The following is a 20,677-nucleotide window of genomic DNA, read 5'->3' as shown; positions in this document are numbered from 1 at the left end:
GGAATCGAACCGGCGACCCTTTAGTTCACAGGCCGGCACTCAATCCACTGATCCACACCAGCCAGGGCGAATAATGCGTTTGACCTAACAAGGACATTTCATCTGCCACTGGTCTTAAAAATAATTGTGCTATCATGTTTTAAAAGTAACATTTGAAGGAAGTGTTTCTATTAAATCTACCATTGATAGTTTAGTTCCCTCATAACTTGTCTGTTATACAAGTCAATCAATATTTCACTCTCATTTCTAGGGAGGGCGATTTTTTTCTGCCCAAGGTTAGATTCACTCAGGTTAGTTTTATTAGCTTCACAGTTTTTGTTGCATTGCCCTAAAATACAGGAATGCCTTTGTCTCTGCCCCAGTGATAGCACTTGTGGCATAAGGCTGGAATCACCTGTTGATACATCCACGCCTCCTGCCGTGGCGAAGGCCCCCTGTGACTCACCTGTGGATACCTCGGGGCTGAGTTGGCTAGTTACTGCCTTTGACGCAGCCCAGTTGCACACAGCAAACATTCTTCACCCGATTTAAACTGCAAATCAAGCTCACGGCTCTCCATTTCTGTGTGGTTTTATGTTCAACTTAAAAATCTCCAAACCAAACTGACACACACTGCTAAAATACCGTAATTCATGTAGGCAAAAGTTTAATAAATTTTTACATATGAAGGACTGGTGGCTAAGATTGTCAATGAATCCAAGGTTCCTTTAGAAAAGGGGAGACCTAAGGGAAAATTGGGACATAGGGATATAGGGAAGGAATACAGCGTGAGACGGAAAACAACACTATTACTCCTACTTTCAAGCAATGCCATTTGACTCTATCCTAAGTATGGGGGTGACCTGTACATTCTAGAGCTTTCCCAGACTCACCGGGATGCTTCCTCCGGATGGCGTAGCCCCGCGGCAGGCCCCCCACAAACACGCCTGTGTTCTCTCCAATGACCGTGCTGCCGTTCCGGGGCCCAGAGGAACCTACGGAGGCGCAGAGGGCAAGTCCAATGTCAGCAGGATTGTCTTTTCTAGTCGTTTACCAAGTGAGTGAGCTCCTCACTGGGCTTTCGGGACATCACTTGGTCCTTCTCTTACCTTAGTGTCTGCCCTGGTTAATTTTCTCCACAGGCTCTCCCTGACCGGCCCCAACATCTCCATGTTGGGGTGACCCAGGCCTCCCTCTTCTCTGATCTCTTGTTCCACCTACGACGATGCCCTACATCCTCCAGAGGGTAAGTCAATGGCAGGGCACCTGTGCAAACCCCCAGGGACAGAGCCCAGGACAGGCCTGGGTCCCTGACTCTGTTACATCAAAATGCAAACCTGTTAAGGTTACTATCTGACTCCATTCTCCTTTCGGAGCAGCGGAAATGTTCTTCTCAGAGCACAAACCATTGTGGTCAGCCCCGTGAATACCTGTCTGGTCCCTCGGCTCCGAATTCCATCTCAGCCGACAACTCCGATTTGGATCTCTAGTCTGCAAATCTCTCCCCCCGAACTCAGACTTGTGTGTTCAGCAACTTGCCTGATGTCACTACTGGGACGCCTCATGGAGACCTAAGACTTAACTGGTTCAGACTGAACTCTGAATGCCTCTCTCCCAGTCTGCTCGTCCCTGTGTCTCGTGCATCTTCGTTACGGCGGCAACCTTCCTCCGGTGGCCCTGACCCCAAACCTAGCACCATGCTCTACAGTAGGGGTTGGCAAGGTCTTTCTGTGAAGGGCCAACTAGCATATATTTTAGGCTTTGCAGACCATAGAGCCCCAAGCAGCCACAGATAATATGTAATAAATAGATTAAGCTGTGTTTCAATAAAACTTTATAAAAATGTGTTAGAGCTTGAATTGGCCCACAGGTGGGAGTTTGCCAGTTCTACCACAATCACCTCTTCCTAATGTAACATTTACAATATCTCCACATTTCTCTTCATATCCAAATGACTTACCCATTCAAAGAAACCATCATTTCTTTTGCCTGAATTATTTAAAAGTTATCACAGGAGCCTATTCGCATGTCTCCGTGCTTCTAGCCTTATTCCTGTAAAAGGTGTTCTCACTGGAGCGGCCAGAGAGTTACTTTCAAAGAAAGAAGTCGTTTCCTGTCACTCCTCTCTCAGGATTCTCCAAAGGCTTCCTCTTTCCAGGAAAGAGTCCACAAAGCCTCACCTCCCACAGTTCTAATGGTCTCTCTGGTGTCACAGGCTGCCACCAACCCTTCGGCCCCTCTTCCCTACAGTGGCCTCCTGTTGGTCCGGGACATGCCCCATGTGGTATGGTCTCACCTCGGGTGCCTGGTGCCTGCTGTTCGCCTGGCTCAACACATCCCTCTGCTGAACATTTTGCTGGTTCCCCCCCTCGCCCCCTTTAGGTCTCTGCTCGGGCACCATCTCATCAGAGAGAGCGTCTCTGAGCATCTTTTATAAACTCAACGCATCTCCCCCAGCACACACACACATTCGCCCCTTTTCCTCTTCTCTGACTTTATTATTCCTGGCACACAGCTGATTGTTCAATGGTTATTTATGTTGTCTCCTGCCCTTCTCCCACCTAAAATGTAGGCTTTTTCTCTTTGTGTCCAGAATTTTTAGAGCAATGCCTGGAACATGGTAGGTGCTCATTACAATTCCATATTTCCTGAATAAATTAATAAAAGCCTGCATCATCATATGGATCCTGTAACTGCTTTATAATTGCATGATGCCAACAGGGTAGGGTAGAGAGGATACTAGCCTTGGAGTTGCAGAGACAGGGTATGTCTGTCCCCCAAGAATGCTGCCCAGCAAATTGGAAGCAATCAGTTACCTTTTCTAAGCCCCAGTTTCCTCATCTCTGAAATGCATATAATAACTGCTTTGTTTTATTTGTCTTCTGGAAGTCCAAAGTAACAACAGAAAACCTAAGCTCACGCCCTTTCAGGTTGTAAAGAACTGTTCAAGATACAAAACTGCCACTGATGACTTCATCTTATCTTTGCTTTGCAGAAATGCCCTATAGGGATGAGCCGATGGTTGCCCGACTTCACTGTAGGAGCAGCCGAAGGTAAACTTAACAGGAACTGGATGCAGTTGAGTGGAAAAGAAGGGGAAAGAACAGGCATAAAAATATAGATAACAGAAGAGTATGGCACCGTCAGCCCATCAACAGAATCGTCGTTATCTACCAAGGAAGTCCGTACCGGTGTATTGCCCGTCCAGGGTGATTTGGCCGACAGCCTGGTGCCGGATAGCGATGACATCATGCCATTTGCCATCACTGTATTGTCTGCCATCGTCATTGGTTGTGGTCACTTCCACTGACGAGCCCTGAAGGGAGTGAAGGAGCAAATGAATAAATGCATGAATGTACATTCATACAAACATATAGATACATAAATCCTAACAGGAGCCTGGTGCAGGAATGCTGCAAACAGAACCCAGAATTAAAGTGGATTTCCATCATCATCAGGCTTATCTGGCATGTGTGTCTGTGATGACCGCTGTGCTCAAATCGGAAAAGAACTCTTCGGAATAAGAATTTCTCATAAGCACGCCTGCTTTTCTTGATGTTGAGTATAATATTTTTTATTGTTTTCAGTGACAGTGGTCCCAACCCCCCCCCCCATTGCTCTCCCTGTCCCGCACTTGCATTCTGATGACCTATATTCATCAGAAATGTAATAAAGTTTCTATTTTTTAATTTATATTGCAATTTTTGTCAGGTACATGAAAAACAAGAATTTGAAACTAATAAAATACTACTCAACCAATAGAGTTTTTAAGACAGGGAAATGCCTGGCAAGCTCGTTTTTCTCGCCTACATTACACGACTAATGGGGGATGCAGTGACATTGAAAATTAGCCCCTTATTCGAAAACCGACTGTTAAGTGTTGTGGTTAAACTTTACTGTCAATGCTTCGTAGTCCGAGATCTCACAATTACACTTTTGCCTAAGGTAATAGTGTCCCAGTTAAAATGAGTTCCTAAGTGGATACTAGGAAATGGCAGATATCGGGAATAGAGATTCTCAAAAAGGAAGTGAGAGTAAAAAAGAAAAAAAAAAGAACTTTCTATCTCAGCACATTGCAGCCAAATAAACACTTTTTCAGTATATTAGGATTAACACAATGCTATTCCTTTTAGTGTGAATGAGTGAAATAAGACTGAGTAAAAGACATTTCAACTTTGTTACCATCATCATTTAACACTACTGCTACTAAAGAAAGAACAACCAGGAAATTATTCTAAGCCTTCTAAAGGAAAGAAAAAAATTCTTTCATTCTTTCTTAATAAAGTTGATTTTCTTAGCAGTCATGAACTTCAACCACTGACAATTTTTCAAAACCCCCAAAAAGACTGGGTAAAATATTAAAATATTTTCTTAATTACTTGTAATGTTTCACAAAACTCGACTTATTTTGGTATAGCATTTTTCAAAAAGAGAAAACTAGCCCTGGCTGGTGTAGCTCAGTGGATTGAGCGTGGGCTGTGAACCAGGCATTGCTGGTTCAATTCCCAGTCAGGGCACATGCCTGGGTTGCAGGCCATGGCTCCCAGCAACCATACATTGATATTTCTCTCTCTCTCTCTCTCTCTCTCTCTCTCTCTTCCTCTTTCCCTTCCCTCTCTAAAAATAAATAAATAAAATCTAAAAAAAAAAAAAAGAGAAAACTGACCATGACCTGATATAATATGGCTGAAGATTTAGATCACAAATAGTGCCATGTCAAGCGTACCATCCAAAACATTTCTCTTTAGATTTCCCTAAAACAGCTTCAGCAACATAAGATGTCCACACTCTACACTTTTAATTGGCTCCTGTCAGGCCTCATAGCGAGGGTGCCAACGCAGGTGACATACAGCATTTCATACCACCAAAAAGCAGCTTCTAATTTCCCAGGGGTGGGCATGGGTTGCTTTGCTCATGGACAATGCCCCAACTTTTACAGACAACTCGGTCGGCTGGGAAAAAACGACCATTGGGTGAGTCCATTTTCTAGCCCCTGAAATAGTCATAGGCTGACTTTCCTTCTCTCTTTCCTCTCTCCACATGTTCCTTATTTTTCTTCAGCCCTATTTCAACATTTAAATATTTTACAAACACACATTTCATTATCGTAGTTTAATAATTAAAACCAGAACTGGTGTCGTGCCCAATTAATGTGCCCTGGTACCATGCCCATTAGTCTCTCCATTAGCGAATTCAACAATACTAATGGGATTACTAGCACGGGATGCTAATTGGGCGTGACATAAGAAACTGGCTTCCTTCTTAGCATACCCTTGCTAATGATGAAATTAATGAGCATTTTATTAAATGCTGTCTCATCAAAGTGTACTTAGTTAGCGTTAAAATTGTTACAAACGATGCCGCATTCGAAAAGATCAGGTGTCTGAGTAAGTGGTTCTTCATATTATGTTTGGCAACAATCTGCAGCATTACCAGTCCTCTACATCAGAAATCACATTTATTGGAGATACATTCGAGTACAGAACATGCACCCTCACCACGCCGGAGGTGCTTTCTGCTGAGAGGAACTTAGCATGTTATTCTTTCATCGTTATTTTGAAGATTATTTCCCCCCACCCATGTTAAGAGAATTATAGTAGGATCAATTCTGGTGCCATGTCGGGCAGTTTTTTCTACTCATTTGGAAAATATCAAACATGTTAAAAGATGCTGTTCAGGATTGTTGGGAAGCTTTCACTTTCATGGCTTCCCTCTGCGGGAGATGAGAATGTTATGTGAGTTTCCTATGAATGCCGCTGAGCACAAAACATTTAAATGAGAACCACTAATCAAGTCATTACTGGTCAATAAAATAGCACCTGATCAAGTAAATTCAAACTGGAATCAATCAGCTGAAGAATGGAAAGATGATAGCTAATTGCTAGAGACTTTAAAATATGTAACAATGAACAGTTGCAGTAATTTTTCTTTGCTGTGACTCTTGAAAAATGGTTCCAAGTACTCAGTCCATAATATGTTAACACACATGGAATTTAAATATTATGAAGAATCTTTCTCCCTTCCCCTAAGTATTTATTCATAGAATGCATCAGATAGTCAGAAAGGAAATCAAGTAAGTTTTGTACCTAGGCCTCTATGTAGGATTACACTGTTACTCATTCATTCATTCATTCCCTACGTTCATTAAGATGTTTTAAAAAGAATGAAGTACGCAATGACTGAGTCATTTTGAAACTATATGCAAGAAAGTAACTTTAGATTCCTACAAAATGCTCTTTTCTAAACTCCAAATTTCATCATTTTGAATGGATTCAGTAACAGTAATCTACAAGTAGCCACTGATAAAAGTTGGAGGGTCTAACAAACTGGTAAAACAAGTAAGGATTAAACTGTCACATAATCACCCAAGAGCTGGAAATGTTATTCCAGAAAATGGGTGCTTTCCTCCAGTCACGAGCAGTATTTTAGCAACAGTCATTAAGTCACTAGGTCGGCCAGTCCGTCCATACACAGTTCTTTACTGAGCATGTACTATGTCCAAGGACTGTGCTGAGCCTCCAGAATACATCTGAGGACAAACAGACAGTCTGTCCTCACTGGGTCATGCAGTCTGATAAGAAATACCCATTCATGAAATAACTATTTATCTGATGACTATAATAAGATGTTCATTAGATTACCTTGTCTCACTTAAAGACACAAAGAAGGAAAAGTAGCTTAAAGTGGCCCCTAAAGCATTGCTATTTAAAACAGAAGTAATTTGCATGTCAATGGGAGGTATAAAATAAACATAAGCATCTTTCGAGGAGGAGGAGGAGTGCCAACTTTGCACAAGAAGCTGTGTTCGTGTTCTCACCCAGAAGGAGATCAAACAGTGAAAGGATATGCCCCAGATTTCCACTCCTCCGTCTCACTGATTCTTGGTCTGAGAACGGCTGTGGCCTTCAGGAATCAGGCAGCCAATATGTCCAGTTAACCTGCACTGGAGCGTATGCTCCGTGGGGAGAGGAAGCACCCAGCCCCGGCGAGGTCGAGCCTCACTGTTCCATGCAGAGGCAGCACCATGGCCCCCGAGCACTCAGTGGGATGTGACTGATCCCACTTTCTCGACTACACCCTAGGGCGGCCCCGCTCCAGAGGGCAGCCATCCTCAGGGTCCCAGTGACGTGGCTGTGGCTGAGCAGAGCGAAGCGTTGTTAAACGTCGTCCCCTTCCTTTTCTGCAGAGTCTTCGGGGGTCCCATCCTTTAGGAAGAGAAGCCACGCCGTTGGAAGAGATGGCAGTCATGCTTCGGATCTGGTGGAAACGTGTTTTTGGATGTGCGAAGGAGTTCGCCCTCTACGTGCAAAGCATGTGTGTGGGGATGGGGGTGTTTATAAAATACTGAGAATGACTTGTGACCAGTGCACTATTAGACATGTGGGTCACCTGGAGTCACTCGCAGACAGGGGGAAGGATGTTTGTGACAGCGCGACCTCCTGCACACGGGAGGCAGTGTGCAGCCACCATGGCAGGTTGCTCGGGGCCTCCTGTCCCCTGTCCTGCCCAACGTAAGCAGAGACTCTGAACTCCACCGACGGGGAGGGAGGCCCAGGGGGGAGGCTGGCTGGGGTGGCCCTCTGTTCCCTTCCCTCCCGGGTTCTCCCCGGACGTAACCGCCCAGCACCACGCGGAGCACTGCAGGTGTTTAACAGAGTCGAGTTGCACGAAAGGAACTAAAGCCAGTGCCGGTTCTATCTATCACCACCAAGTCACTGTGTGACCCCAGATGAGCCGCTTCCTCCAAAGCAGGGATGGCATCGCTATCTACCTCCAGTGGCTCCTTCGAGGATCAAATAGAGTGTTACCATGAACCCTCTGTTGCAAACTTTAAAAGCCCTACAAATAAGTGGCTACATGGTTCAGGTTTTTCTCCCCCTGGATTCGCCCCCCAAACCCCCAGATCTGAACAGGTGCAGAAGGGAAGAGCCGAGTCAGATTTCTCCTTCTCTTCCGCATTCTTCTCGTTGATTGCTTCCTTTCTTTTCACGGTTTTTGTCGATCGTCACAATTAGGCAGTTAGTCTCTTTTTTCATCTTGTTAATCGGAATGTTCTTAGAACATCTTCTTTCTATCAGTAATTCATTTTTTCACAGCACTTAAAGTCAAAGATTTTTGGCTCCTTACTTGGTGAGAACAAGACATGGATGTGATCTGCCTCCCTCCGGTTCCCTCCACGGCAAGTTGGTGCCTTTAGGAACTTCTAAGTCAATTTTCTCTTCTTCTCTTTCAGCACTTCATCGTTTTGGTGCCAGATAATTAATAGAGTTTTGTTTAGTTTTGCCTTTGCTGTATATCTCTTCTATTTCAAAGATTCTTTGGCACTGTGAACCATTTCTACTCTGTCATTAAATATTTAGGTTGAAAATATTGCTGGGATTATTATTCACTGCTGCCTCTCCTCTTTATATTTCAGACTCTTTTTAAGTGTTCTTTTTGGTTGGAAGCTTTGCTGAAGGATTTCCTTCCAATGGGGTGCGTGGATGGTATTTTATCTGTGTCTGTGGGTATCGACAAGCATTTTCCTTCCATGTTGAAAAGCACTGCAGTATTGGAGCTAATACCGTGGTCTTTGAGGCCGGTTTGCCTGGGTTTCAGTCCTGGCTTGGTCACCAAGAAGCTGTGTGACTTTGGGAAAATTAATTTAACTGTGACTCAGATTTTTTTCACCTGTAAAGTTGGAATAATAGGAATATAATAGGAATAGTAGGGGTAATAATACCAATCTCACAGAGTTGTGACATTTAAGTGTGTGTGCATTTATGAATAGAGAGACTCAGAATACTGCCAGTACACAGAGGTCCTATGGAAGCATTAGTTTCACTTAATCTTCACTAAACCTTGATGAGTCTTTTCAATAAATTTGTAATCAATTCTTTCTGAAATCAGATAGTCTCCCCGATTCTATATTTAATTATTTTTGCTCATCCTTCCTTTTCTTGTGCATATGTTTCTTTCTCCTCTTTAATTTCTCCTTACTAACATTAGTTTCCATCTTTCTTTATCTTTCCCTATTTTCATGTTTTTTGACCTAATTTGAGGTGCAGCACAGTGTCTCTCCCCCAATTAACCTAAAGTTGTCCAGTGAAAAGTAGCATTTCTAGTTCTGTAACTGAATCAACTCCTGTGTGCAGATTGCTATGTTTCATGTTCATTTGCCATCTGCCTAGCCTCCTAGACAGCTGCTGCTTCTGTGTAGGTGTGATGCTATTTCTTTTTTGCTTGCTCACTGCCCTCCTATGGGCATCCCTTAAGAAGCTGAAATTCTAGGGGGCACCCTGAACTCACTGGGCTCAAGGACCTACGGTGTAGCAGCCAGAAATGGTCAGGCTCTTGGTAAAACCCCACAAGGAACCCTTTCTCCCCTGCTCTACCCAGCTGCCCATTGGTGGCTCTCCCGGGCTTCCTAACGTGGAAGGGATGCAGCCTGCCTCCTGAGGCCCCCTGCATAGAACCAGGTATGACGCTCAGATACCGATGGTGCAGCAGGACCCACCTTTCCTCTCCAAGGTGAGTGGGCCATCAGGGCATCTGGCCTTGGGATTCTCACCCAAGCCCTTGGCCTAGGATCCCTTCGATACAGAGGGGGAAGTGTGCTAGCTTTACCGTACAACATAAAACATTTACTTGGCAAGTGTAATTTATGACTCAAATCATCAGGTTTAAGTGGAAAGCCTGAGAAAACAGAATGGAAAAATTATTTTAAACAGGCTGACCCATTTCTCATTTACAGGGGCAATGCAATGTCCAGTGTCCGGTGCTCACTAGCATTGGTTTAGCTGGCATGAACACAGCTCTTCCATCGCCCTCGGTTAAAATCTAAACCCTCACATTAGCTTCCAGAAATCTAAATGCCTTCCCCTCCAGCCAGCTCTTCAACCGACCGCTTTTCCTCTCGATTCTCTGTTCTACACGCGCATCTGACGCACCTCGGTGCGCTGAACATGCCGTGCCCTTGTCTTCCTCGGGCTCTGCCTGGGAGTTTCACCCCAGCACTTTCCTCGCCTCCCATCAGAACTCCCCTTCTCCGCTCCCCCTCAGGTACGTGCCTTCACGCAGGGACACCTGCTCTTGTCCCGAGCAGCGTTTCTTCTTTGTTCTGCACCTCGGTGACACATCACGTGTCGAGAGAAGACTGACAACTCAGAAGAGAGAGAGCCTTCATTTTATGCTGCCATAGTACGTAGCATCTCGTACTTCCCTTTCATAACACTCGTGAATAATTTAAATATATATATATATATATATATATATATTACTGTATCCTACTTAAATTGTTTCATAGGGGCACGGTGCTATTTAACTCTAAAACTAGTGTTGTCTGCAACACTCAGTACGATAGTGCCTGACAGATACATAATTCCTGGTGAGCACATGAAAAAAATGTCAAGAATGGGGGGAAGGCGGGAAGAAAGGGAGGGAGGGAAGGAGAGTGGAGGGGAGAAGAGAGTGGGAGAGAGGAAAGAGAGACACAACTTGCTCTGGACAGGTTGCTCAGTTGGTTCAAGTGCGTTCCCAACACGGCAAGGTTGCAGGCTTCCTCCCTGGTCAGGGCACATACAAGAATCAACCAAGGGATGCACAAATAAGTGGAACAGCAAAGTGGCATCTCTCCCCACCCGCACCTTCCTCATTCTCTAAATTTAATAAATAAAAAACCAGGGACACAGTTTGGCTCTCAAGTAAAACAAAAATGGACCTACTCAAGTGACAAGTCTTCCTCTTCACTGTAAGGCGCCCTACGCCCACTAACCGTGGGGAGTCGGACCATGAGCTCTGCAAGTCCTCCCTGCTGTCTGAGCTGTGGGCAGGCCACACCACTGTTGCTTCTCTCTCTCCGCTCACAGAGCGGGGACAGCAACAGCACTCACCTCTCCACTTCTGGGGCGGGTGCAACGTGAACACATAAGCACTTACCTCAGTGCCCGGCACCTGGGAAACTCTCTCAAATCTCACCTCTTACGATTAGTCCTTTACCTGAGGGTCAAAAAGAAAATAAGGACGCCCGTGTTTCAGCTGCAGTGCGAAATACTCCTCCTGACCGCCCGGGGACGCGGCAAAGACGATCACCCCTTCGGGCGCCCTGGTGCGGAAGCTGGCCTTGATGCCTGCGGGATGAGAACAGCCAGCACATCAGTGCCCGGGGTTTGTTGACTCTTCCTGATAAGCACACATTTGCTTTCATTATTATTTATGATGCCCCGACGGCAGTCAGGGAATGATACACAGCGACGCAGCACTGGAATGGTCCCAGTCCTTCGGTTTTAAACCTGTTCCGTTACCAACGTCGATCTGGACTTCGAAACTCAGGGCCCGCGCTCCTGCTGATCAATGTGTAATGAAGGTTCAATTTATGCAAAACTCATCAACACCAAAAGACTGGGTGTCCACCCAGAATTGGATACTTGGGAACATCCAATTGAAAATATTATCAGAGCCATACAAATAAACGGGTTTTCTGACACGAGTGAAAGAAACACGGGGGGCTCATTTGAAACACTGAAGCGGAAACAATGAGTCCAGTGCCAGAAGCTAAGACTGGGAAGCCCTGCTACGCAGTGGCCCGCACAGCTAACTGCCTGAAACACCCTTCTGTAACCGAAAGCTCTGCAGCCTTCGGAATCTTAGGGTCTTGCTCACCCTTCAGGACCGCCCGCAACCCACGCACCCTTGTCTCACAGAGATTTCCGCTGCTTGGAAAGCAGGACGGGTACCGCTGCTCACGCAGACGTCTCCCCCCATCAGTTCCTGGCCCCACCTCCATCCCACCCGGTGTCCCACCGCTCACCACACAATGCAGAGCACTTCCCCCGTGGAAGGCCCTCTGCTTACTGCACTGAAAATGGCAGGGAGGTTTAAGAGGCTCAATCTCTGTTCTCCAAGAGGTTCCGGTTTAGTTGGAAAGATCAACTGCACACGTGTGTGTGTGTGTGTACAGACAAACTGCATGGTGAGAGTCGAGTAAGCACTCAAGAACATGCATGAGAGTCGTGTAACAGTGCGAGAGCACAGCACTGAGCAACTACTGAGTGCTGCTGTGGGCAGTCACATCGTGCACCAGGATGATGCCAGTGGGAAGGAGATGGGGCTTGTTTCGGGCCGGGCTGGTAACCAAAGGCCCTCCACGGGGAAGGGGGTTTATTCTGGGGTCGGCAGACTGCAGCTGCCGCAAGAACCATGCACGTCTCTGCTTCATCCTTCCTCACTTTCAAATCCCGAGAGGGGACCATATCAAATGATCCGGGATGGCCCAGCAGGGGTGTCCAATCTTTTGGTGTCTCTGGGCCACTCCAGAAGAGGAGGAGCTGTCTTAGGCCACACATTAAATACATTGTGACACATAATCACAAAAAAATCTCATGGTGTTGTAAGTAAAGTCACAGTTTTGTGTTGGGCCACATTCATAGCCACCCTGAGATGCATGCGGGCCGTGGGCCGGACACCCCTGGTAAGGTAAGGCTTACTTATCCCTGATCTAAAACACAGTGTTTGACTCACGACCTATAGAAAATTCTAAGGCAATAAACAGAAAGACAGAACTCTTCATTTACAAAAATTTCCGAGGTATAATATGCTTTAGCAGAGCAGTATATCAAATTGGTCAAAGATTTGTCAGCAACTGCTGAAAAAACAACACAAATTAAATATGCTAATGCAATAGTCAAGGTGTATTTTGTCAGGAAATTAACTGGGGTATGGAGAATGGAGTCTCAAAGCATAAGCTTCTAAAGCTAAAATAACACTTCATATAAGAACAATATGTTCTATTATACAGATATGTTCTCATCCTTGCTCTCATAAAGAAAGCAAAAATCCCTTGGTTTCATTATCAATATCCCGTCTGCTTCATTCCCACCCAAACCAATTGCTTGGAGATCGACTTCTAGCTGCCTGTATGGTACATAAGGGAATGTGAAATGTTACACATAGAAGCAACTCTTGCTATAGCTTAATTTAAGTTATGCAAATAAGTTCTAAATTAGAAAAGGTACTTCTTCTTACTTGCCTGCCATTAGGTGGTGCTAACAATGTCCCCATTCATAAAATATGTATTGTTAAACAGCCCTATAAATACATGAATAACAAAATCTTCATTGGCTGTACTTGACAAAATAACAATTGAAAACTAATCTGAAAGATTATAAATGACCTGGAATGAGTCACCAAATGGCTAAATCTTTATTAAAACACCAAAGTTTTGTTATTCATTTAAACATACATTACTTCTTAATTTTTTTGAATCCAATTGTTCTTCAGCTAAAGAACTTGGGAAACATTAGATCAGCATTCTAAAAATTGTACTGGAAGCATAGATTAGGATAAAAAGTAGAAGTATGCTAGAGGGAAAAAAAAACAAGAATAAAGAGCTTTACTACATAGAAAGTTTTAGGAAAACTGCAGTTAATGCTAATCTTTATAAAACAAAAACTGCTCCTTTTGATCTTGTAAAATAGTTCTCCATTTCCTCCTAGAACAACAAGTAAACACTTTGTCTGAGTACACTGCAATCTCCAAATGATAAAGATGTAAGGAAGCCAATCTCCAGCTACTTCTGAAATACACATACACTAGGGCTATGACCTTCTGCACAGACTAGGACTCGAGTTCCATACCTGAAAAAGAGGTATTAGATTAGACAATCTCTACAATCCTGTAGTGTGTGATTTTATAAATAAGGAACTGGGGGTGTTACATGAATGACATTTCATTCTTGACTTCATTGCCGGAGGTCTCTCAAGTTACTCAACTTCCTTCCCATACCCTGCAACAATTGTCCAGCAAAAAATTTCAGTATTAGAAGGATATTTGGCCTAGCATATCTGAGAGATACAATCTAGCACCCCACAGATGAAAAATGAAATCTTACTGCAGTCTAAACTTGTATTCTAGGATTAGTCTAAAGTTGACATTCTTTTATCGTAATTCTTCATTTGGGTATTTTCAAAATTCTTTGCCATTTTTTAACACTTGGGCTGTTGGTCCCTCTTACTGATTTGCAAATGCTCTTTCCTTAGTAGGGCTACTCTTTTATTGTCTGTCATGTGTTAAGGCCACTTAGTTTATTTTATTTTTTTTACAGATTACCTTCAAAACACTATTTTCATTGAATTTACTGGGGTGATGCTGGCTGATAAATCCGTACAGGATTCAAGCATACAACACTCTTGCACATGAGCACACTGCACCATGCCCTCACCACCCAAAGTCAAGTTTCTTCCCACCCCCATTTGTCCTCCCCTTGCCCTCTTCCACCCTCCCCCCACCTCTCTTTTCCTCCGGCTATGAGCTCTGTCTGTGTCTATGTGGTATTTGTTTATTTTTCTTAACCCCTTCACCTCCTTCAGCCAGCCCTCCAATCCCCTTCCCCTCTAACAGCTGTCCGTCTGCTCTATGTGCCTATACTCCCGCTTCTATTTTGTATGTTAGGTCATTTTGTTAATTAGATTCCACATATTGGTGAAATCATATGGTGCTTGTCTTTCTCCAACTGGCTCCTCCCACTTAGCATAACGTTCTCCAGGTCCATCCATGCTGTTCCAAAAGGTAAGGTGGCCTTTTTTAAAAAAATCCCTGAGGAGTATTCCATTGAGTAAGGGTATCACAGCTTTTTTTATCCACTCATCTACTGATGGACACGTGAGTTACTTCCAAATCATGGCTATTGTAAACAATGCAGCTATGAACAGAGTTGCATATATTCTTTCAAATTAGTGTTTTGGGTTTCTTCAGATATATTCCCAGAAGTGGAATCATTGGATCAAAAGGCAATTCCATTTGTAATTTTTTGAGGAAACGCCATACTGTTTACCACAGTGGCCGCACCAGAAATAGTGTCAATTCCTGTGTTTTAAATTAATAATGGTATCTCTCTCCCTTTGTTTATAATTAGGTTTCCCAACTCAACATTTTTTACTTATATCTTTTTCTGTTCATTTCCTACATTTTTTAATTTAACATTTGATCTACCATCTCCTTTGACATATAGTGTGAGATATGGGATGTATCCTAGTTTTATCCCTTAACATTTAAAAATTTTCTAAATATTGCATTCCGTGAGAAAGGAGATTTGTGTTCTTTGGTTCTGCATTTCCAGCACCTTGCACCATGGCTGGAACATAGTAGGTGTTTAAAACTATCTGCTGAATGGATGTTTCGTGATTGCAACCCCACCTTTAGCATATTAAAGTATTTGTACTTTCTATTTTCTTCCACTGGTATCTGGTAGAACAATGCCCTATTATAATTCTTTCATGTTTCTAATATCTGACAATTTATTTTCAGTATTCGGCCTTTGTTTGTAACTACCCCTCAATGCATTAACACTTTCTATTAACATTAAAGTAATTGTTATAAGTTTGTTTTTTCTTTTATTTAAATTAATTCTTCACATGTCTTTTTAAATTTATATAAGATTTTATATATTCTACTGTCATTATGAATAAGATCACTTTTAGTTTTGTTATTGCTGAATCACAGAAAACTAATTTGTGCATTTATTTTTATTAATCATCTTATTATAATATTATTATTTGTATAATAATAGATCTTGGTGTTTTCTCCTTTTTCTAAGGTATACATTTATATTTCCTTGTAAAAAATTTTATGTATTATTCTCCAATAATCATCTCTCTTACTTCTGTCTTAACACATGGGCTATATCTCCCAGAACAATATTAAACAACAGTACAGATGAGACACATTATTTATTGTTCCTGATCTAATAACTGACATAGTTTTTTAAACGTTAAGTAGAATGGTGACTGTTGGTTTGCCCAGTTATTATCTATTATTTTAGGTAACTACACTTCTCCTTAGTTTTTAAATGCTTGTATTCCTTCTCTCAACATTTTATTTTTGGGATTGCTATCCTGCGGCTGGCAGGCAGAGCTGAGCATGACTATGGTGCACCTCAAAACTTAAGGTTAAATGTGGGAGAAAGAGCAGTAAAAGAATGTTTTCCATGAGGAGAAACATTTTAGGTGAGCTGTGGCCATAGAGAAAGGGAATTCCCAGTGGAGGGACCACCAGTGTAAACACTCCATGATGGAAAGCAACCGAGTGAAATGTTGTAACAGGCAGCCAGTGCCACCTGGGTGCCATCCTAGGCTCAGATGGTCCCCTCTTCCAAACAGTGTTGATCCTAATAACAAATAGGAATGCCTAGGCCTAAGTCACATAAAGTATTGGGTGAACATAGATTGTCTGTTTACATAGACTTATCTGTATGCATCTATTCACTAGTCCACCCATCCGTTTTAGGATTGCACCCCCAAATTGCTACAGCACACCAAAGGACTGATATAATCATTAATAAAAACTCAGAATTTCACATGAAAAACTAGTGTGTTATAAGGAGGATACTATTCTTAGTCTAAATGCTTCCACCAACATCCAAAAATCATAAGTTATCACCATTCCTTTTTATGTACATATCACTGATTGCATTATATATAGATATATATTCAATTTCAACCACCTTAACAGCTGCACTATTTCATCTACGACATCAGTACATTCCACTTTGGGCTCATTTTAGAGAACCGTTGTGTGCTGGAATAAAGTCATGCTAGTCTAAAATGTGAACTGAATGCCAGTCAATGACAAAAAAATACAATCTATGTGTAATGCATAATTATTTTATATAGCAAAAGATAGAAAAGTCAACATGTATTCAGGTTTGCTAAAATAATGTTTTATATCTGTATCTTGTAAAGTGGTTAGCATTTCAACAAGTAACTCCAGCAAATGAACTTTAAGCTTAGGTTAAAGTGTTAGTTATGAAAATTTCCATTCATAAAGTGAATTTGTATCATGATTTACTTTTTGTTTCTATACAATTAAAAAAAAATTAACTTGTGGACATATATCTGTTAAAAATACCAGTTTTACTTCCATGTTTTATTCCACAAATAAGATCTGGGTGCATGAATACATACATGCAGATACATATGTAATTCCTACACACAGTTGTCCATTTACATGTATATACATATGGATATATATTTTACACAATTAAATTTATATTGATTCAAATTGAATAAAGGGAATTTCAAAACTTTAAATAGACTAAGTATTCTAAAGGTACTAAAATGTGCTGTTTCACTTTGTGAAACAAGCATTTTGAAAAGCAATCAAATTCCACTCGCTTGTGGCATTAGCACAGTGGCTGAGTGACTTTGACCTTGGAATGATTTCAGTGTCTCTCATGTCAAGTCTAATAGCTGAAAGTGCTCAATGACCTCCGGCGGCACTGAAGAAATCTGCTCTGGGGTTTCTACACCAGGGCCTCTCCAGTGCCGATGTCAGTGGGTCCCCAGCAATCGGACTAATAAACATTATGCCAGGCTCCTCTGGAGCAAATGAGGATCCCAGAAATGGAGTAAAAGGAAAACAATTTTTTTTGTGGCACTTTCACATAACGTATTTTCAGTTCAGAAAGCACTCAAAATCTCTACTTCCAATTCTGACATTTTGAAGACAATGCTCTAATCACTTCATGGTTCTTGTGTGGAAGAATCCCGCTTGAGTAAGGGTACAGAAATCCGAGAGGCGAGAGCTGGCTATACTTGCCACACGGTGACAAGTGAAAACCAAATGCAAACACGAACCCTCCCGAGGCCTTCCTGCAGATCAACACTTAATTGCACACCTAATTATCACATTTGTGCTGCCCCTCATATAAAGAAAGAATGGAAACAATGAGCATCAAAGAACAAAAGCCCATGACAGCTAGGTTATCCTACCCATGATACCCAGGGCAAGTGAGCTCACCCCTACACTTTACCCCACCTTTCCTTGCTTGCCAATAAGAAGGGCAAGGGGAGGCCTATTGGCTGCCTAGAACCACATGTCTTTACTCCCCTTCTGCAGACAGAGCAGCCCGGTTTGCTACAGATCAGGTGTTTTCCCGTGATGGCATCTGGGGGGGACTCTCAGGAGAATAAGAACATTTTATGAGAAGGGCCCAGTCTTCTTTTTCCACAACAGGGAATATCTAAGCTCTAAATGTGATCACACTGCAATATTTATTATCCCAAAGATTTTTTTTTAAAATACTAGGATTCCAATAAATGCATGTTGAATGAATAAAAGAATAAAACCCCATAATCCCTTTAATAGGTTAGGTCATTGCATAATCACTCATACTGTCATGAAGTGAATCCTTCTATGTAACTAGTACATTCTCGCTGCGACTTAATTCCAGTTTATTTAGTTCACACGATTATGGGAATTGAGAATAATAGATTTGCATGGTAATAATGCATATATTTGAATTTGATTATTAATTCATTCCTAAGACCTTACCATCATGACACTAAAATTTCAGGCAAATTCAATTCAGTAAAAATAAGTCCAACTTGTTTTTCAAAAAAACCAGTGAGAGAAATGTTTGCCTGTGTGCGCACACACTTATTCATGAACAAGCTTCCTAATGTTTTTATCAGTCAATATAATTGCACCTCCTCTAAATTAAACCACTGAAAATGTATTAACCATGCTTGGACATAATATCGAGAAGGGAAAAGAGGAGAGAAGGGAACTGAGAGCCTCTACCACGTGCTGAAGGGAGAGCCCAGGAGAGCACCCAGCCCTTGGGCTGGCTTAGCAGGGGTCAGAGGCCTGTCTCCACCCACATCTCCCACTTCAGACCCTTTACAACAATCTTTTTAAATTTTTTTTTCTTTCAAAGGTCCTATATTATTTTGTTAAGATGTATCTTTGGTGTTCCTCCAATGAAAAGGGAACTTGGTGGTTGGCTTAGTGGTTAAAAGAAAAAAAAGAAAAAAAAAGATGCTAGAGCCAGATGGCCTTGGTTCAAATAGCAGCTCTAAAGCTTATATGTGACCTTGGGTGAATTATTTAATCTTTCTGTACTCGTTTCCTCAGGGATATCTGGGGATAACGATAGTTTCTTCTTTCAAAAGTTTCCTGGAAGGATGAATATAAATGAATGTATATAAAGCACTTAGAACAATTTGGCCCTTAGGTATATCAGTTATTATTATTATTATTATTATTATTATTATTATTATTATTAAAGTTCATTGATTTTGCTTGCTTTCCAAGGCCTTTGTTTTAGGGCTAAAAGCAGAGTGCTACATGGCACCTTTCTGTTACACATTACAAAACATAAAGCCTGTAACTAGGTACACCCTGACCACCTGTACAACTCCAAGAAGGAGGGCAGGCTGCAACCAGAGTGATCTCAGGGCTTTTCTGGGAACAGAGCTTCAGTGTGCTCATCTGCACAACCTTCTCGGAGCCTAACTTCTCACGAGCGCATGGTGCTTTGCTGGACAGCGCCACGGTTGTGGGTAAAACAAGCCCCCCACCACCACAGGCAGCGCACATCACTGGGGATACTAACGTGAAAAGATGTGACACCTGACACTGCCCCCCCCCAAGACCTTTGAATTTAGACATGAAGTCTGTTTTCTTTTTTTCTTCTTTGGTCAACATGTTTCTTCCTCACCTTCCCGAAATGCAGGCCAAAAGCCACTCCTGATTTCCAAATTCTGCCGGGACATCTTGCTAACTACGAGTTTACCCATTCATCTTCTCAGTGGTCCTCTTAGGGCAGGCCCCCTGGATGGTGTGTATACAAAAGAAAAGAGATTTCCTCCCTGCATTATGGTCTTGGCTGTTTCCAATTCAGGATAAAACAAAAATTCTATCATTTCTCCAGTTCTCTGAGTCAGTGATTAGAGTAACTGTCCATGGTGCCAGCAAGGTAGGTGTACATGTCTGCAGAGCTAGGAGAAAGGACTGGTTATACTCCGGAAGGGCTGGTCATTTTGTAACAACACAGAAATAAAGCCGAGACTGAGATAGCGTGTGGCAAATAGATTCTGTTCCATTTCATTTATGAGGGTGTTCTTCTACGAACTATTAAAGCAAAGCTTATTTGTAAGAAGAAGAGCTCGAAAACTCCATCACTAAATAGTCCAGTAATCACTGAGTAGTCATTTATTCAATTTGGTAATGGTCTGATTAAAAGAGTTCTCCAGTACACTAAAAACCAGAGAGGTGAAAGAAAACATTAGAAGCAAATGATTTTACCCAATGGTGCATTTTTTTTCTGTTTCTAGATCCTCTCTTTTAAAAATAAGCCAAAAGCAAATGTATTTCAGTACAATTTAGTTGCTTAGTTTTGTATTGGTTAGCTAGTCTAGTATAATATTACATGAATTTTATATGAAGATCAGTTTTTTCTCTACAGGTTGCTTTGAATTTCTACTACAACTGAATTTCACACGTGTGAATTTGTGTGAAAGCAGATAAATTTGAATTAAGTAAAATCATCTATATGCAGCATTTTAAAGAAATTTGACATAAAAGTTGACAAGACCCCTCTTTGAAGAAAACTGAGAATGTGTGCACTTGACCGCATTTAGAGTAGACCCTCTCAGAACAAATAGTCTGTAATTTAAAAGTCTCTTAGCAAATCCACTGGTGACACAGACATAGTCAGGATTCAAGCTACTAGTAGCACCACCACTTGGTAGCAGGTAATTATTCTGATTTGCTTCTTGCCTCTTGTGCAGTTTTGCTCAGATATTCTGAGATTCTTAAGGTTGAAAGGCCTTTCCCACTACAAAATGGTCATTTCCAAGTTCAGGCACCATATGGTGAAATTATTAATACTTTGTCTCCTCGAGTCCTAGCCAGGAGCCAGGTGTCTATTATATATTCATGT

The 20,677-nt window shown here is 42.1% G+C and overlaps 1 protein-coding gene across 1 annotated transcript in view; it reads right to left on the bottom strand.

The window, feature by feature from the left end:
* USH2A (usherin) overlaps positions 1-20,677 on the bottom strand; it is a 516,227-nt gene that overhangs the window by 308,778 nt on the left and 186,772 nt on the right. The window contains exons 22-24 of the mRNA XM_045859450.1: positions 10,957-11,087; positions 3,169-3,295; positions 873-974 (exon numbers count right to left, since the gene is read on the bottom strand). Of these exons, the coding sequence (XP_045715406.1) occupies positions 873-974; positions 3,169-3,295; positions 10,957-11,087 (360 nt within the window). The remainder of the gene's footprint in view (positions 1-872; positions 975-3,168; positions 3,296-10,956; positions 11,088-20,677) is intronic.

The sequence above is a fragment of the Phyllostomus hastatus genome, unplaced genomic scaffold (assembly GCF_019186645.2).
Source record: "Phyllostomus hastatus isolate PE091 unplaced genomic scaffold, TTU_PhHast_1.1 phas_contig_148, whole genome shotgun sequence".
Classification (NCBI taxonomy): domain Eukaryota; kingdom Metazoa; phylum Chordata; class Mammalia; order Chiroptera; family Phyllostomidae; genus Phyllostomus; species Phyllostomus hastatus.
The sequence above is the reverse complement of the archived record's forward strand: the minus strand, read 5'-3'. Positions and strand labels throughout refer to the sequence as shown.